The sequence below is a fragment of the Mesitornis unicolor genome, unplaced genomic scaffold (genome assembly GCF_000695765.1).
Source record: "Mesitornis unicolor isolate BGI_N332 unplaced genomic scaffold, ASM69576v1 scaffold31686, whole genome shotgun sequence".
NCBI classification, from domain to species: Eukaryota; Metazoa; Chordata; class Aves; order Mesitornithiformes; family Mesitornithidae; genus Mesitornis; species Mesitornis unicolor.
Genome location: NW_010189778.1, coordinates 4,435 through 6,284, shown reverse-complemented (window position 1 = coordinate 6,284; position 1,850 = coordinate 4,435). Strand labels below are relative to the sequence as shown.

General features: G+C 62.3%; 1 protein-coding gene across 1 annotated transcript in view; it reads right to left on the bottom strand.

Annotated features, from left to right (window-relative positions):
* LOC104542003 (ectonucleoside triphosphate diphosphohydrolase 2-like) overlaps positions 1-1,650 on the bottom strand; it is a 4,087-nt gene extending 2,437 nt beyond the window's left edge. The window contains 2 exon segments of the mRNA XM_010186177.1: positions 975-1,125; positions 1,536-1,650. Of these exon segments, the coding sequence (XP_010184479.1) occupies positions 975-1,125; positions 1,536-1,614 (230 nt within the window). The 5' untranslated portion in view covers positions 1,615-1,650.
* Between the last annotated feature and the right edge of the window lie 200 nt (positions 1,651-1,850).

Here is a 1,850-nt window from a genome sequence, read left to right as displayed (position 1 = left end):
GGGTGGGCCGGGAGCGGAGCCCCCCCCTGCCCACACAGCCCTCGGGGGGTCCCTCACCTGGGTACCTGTAGGGATGTCCCCCCAAACCCCAGCTAATTCCCCTTGGCTCTGCTGGAGGAGGCAGGGATGGAGGTGTGTGCCCTGCTCCTGAGCCATTCGGCTGGGTGAGGGGGGCAGGTCTCCCCCATCTGTGTGGTTTTTGGGGGGTAGTTATTGTTACTGCTTCCCATCAGGCTGGCAATGGGGGCAGGTGAGTTATCCCAGTGCTGGCCCCACACCGGGCCCTTCTCAGCCAGGGCTGGCTGTGCCCTGCAGAGCATCTCCTGCTCCGAAAGGCAGGAGCACCTCCAGGAGGGACATGGAGCTGGGCAGCTGGGGGGTCAGGAGCTTCACCTGGCAAAGAGGAGATGTTGCAGCTGCCCTTTGCCATCTCTGCTCCTGCCATGGGTGATGCAGGGTGGCACTGCACACACACAGAATCCCAGCATGGCAGGGGTTGTCAGGGCCCTCTGGAGCTCCCCCAGTGCAACCCCTGCCAGAGCAGGATCACCAGAGCAGTCACACAGGAACACGGCCAGGGCTTTGGGTGTCTCCACACAAGGAGACTCCACAACCTCTCTGGGCAGCCTGGGCCATGCTCCATAACCCTCACACTGACAAACTTTGGCCTCATCTTCAGCTTGAACCTCCTGTGCTCCAGCTTGGGACCATTGCCCCTTGTCCTGGCATTGGCCATCCCAGAGCAGAGCCTGGCTCCTTCCTCCTGACACTGCCCTTTCCCAATGGATCCCCAGGAATGAGGGCACCCCTCAGTCTCCTCTGCTCCAAGCTCAAGAGCCCCAGCTCCCTCAGCCGCTCCTCAGCAGGAGATGCTCCACTCCCTCCAGCATCTTTGTGGCCCTGCTGGACTCTTTCAAGCAGTTCCTGTCCTTCTGGGGCTGAGGGCCCAGCACTGTTGCAGGGCAAGCACTCACTTGAGCAGACGCATGCCGGCCGTGGCGCCCAGGTAGAGCGGGGTGCCCGCCTGCTTCTCCTTGGGAACATCTCTCAGAGCCTGGGTCAGACACGGCACCAAGCTTGTGCCCGCAGCCGGAGGGTTGGAGCTGTAGCTGGAGATGCCAGGACCTGTGGAGAGGTGGGATGATGCTCAGTGGGAAGATGTTCAGTGGGGCAGCTTTGCCCCTCCCAGGCTGTTCCAAAGGCAGGGGCTGCAGGTTTCTAGGGGCATGGACCCATCTGTTGTCCAGCCACATCTCCCTGCCCACGCCACATCCCCACCGGCTCTCAGCCAGGGAAAGGTTGCTTAAGTGAAGGGTGGAAAACCATCCCTCGCTCCTCACCGGGCTAGGCAAGGAGCTGAAATGTTTCCTGTTGGCTCCATGCATGCCAGGAGGAGATAGATCACAGGAATGCATGGCTCCTGGGGGGAGATGGGGGAGGCTTTGGGGACCCCTTACTGCACTGGTGAATACACTGTCATGGTGACAGACACTGCCACCGACCACGGTCACCCCCGGGACTGGGACAGCCCTTACCCTCCACGTCGCACATGCTGTGCTCGCTGACCACCCCGGTGTCGTTCTCCTTGTCCGCAGGCCACTTGTAGACGAACATGGCCGTGTGGGAGGACCCGGCGTCCAGCACGATGCCATACTGGGGAGGGGGGAAGAGGCAGTGGGTCAGACTGGAGGCAGGAGACCTCCCCCCCAGCTGCCCCAGGCCATCCCAAGGGAAGGCAGTGGGGCTCAATGACCTGCCATGCTCAGCCCAGCATGGGAATGGTCCTGTCCTGCCCAGGATGTGGCTGTGAGCGAGCAATGTCCCCAGCTGGGGACACCAGCCACCCCAGG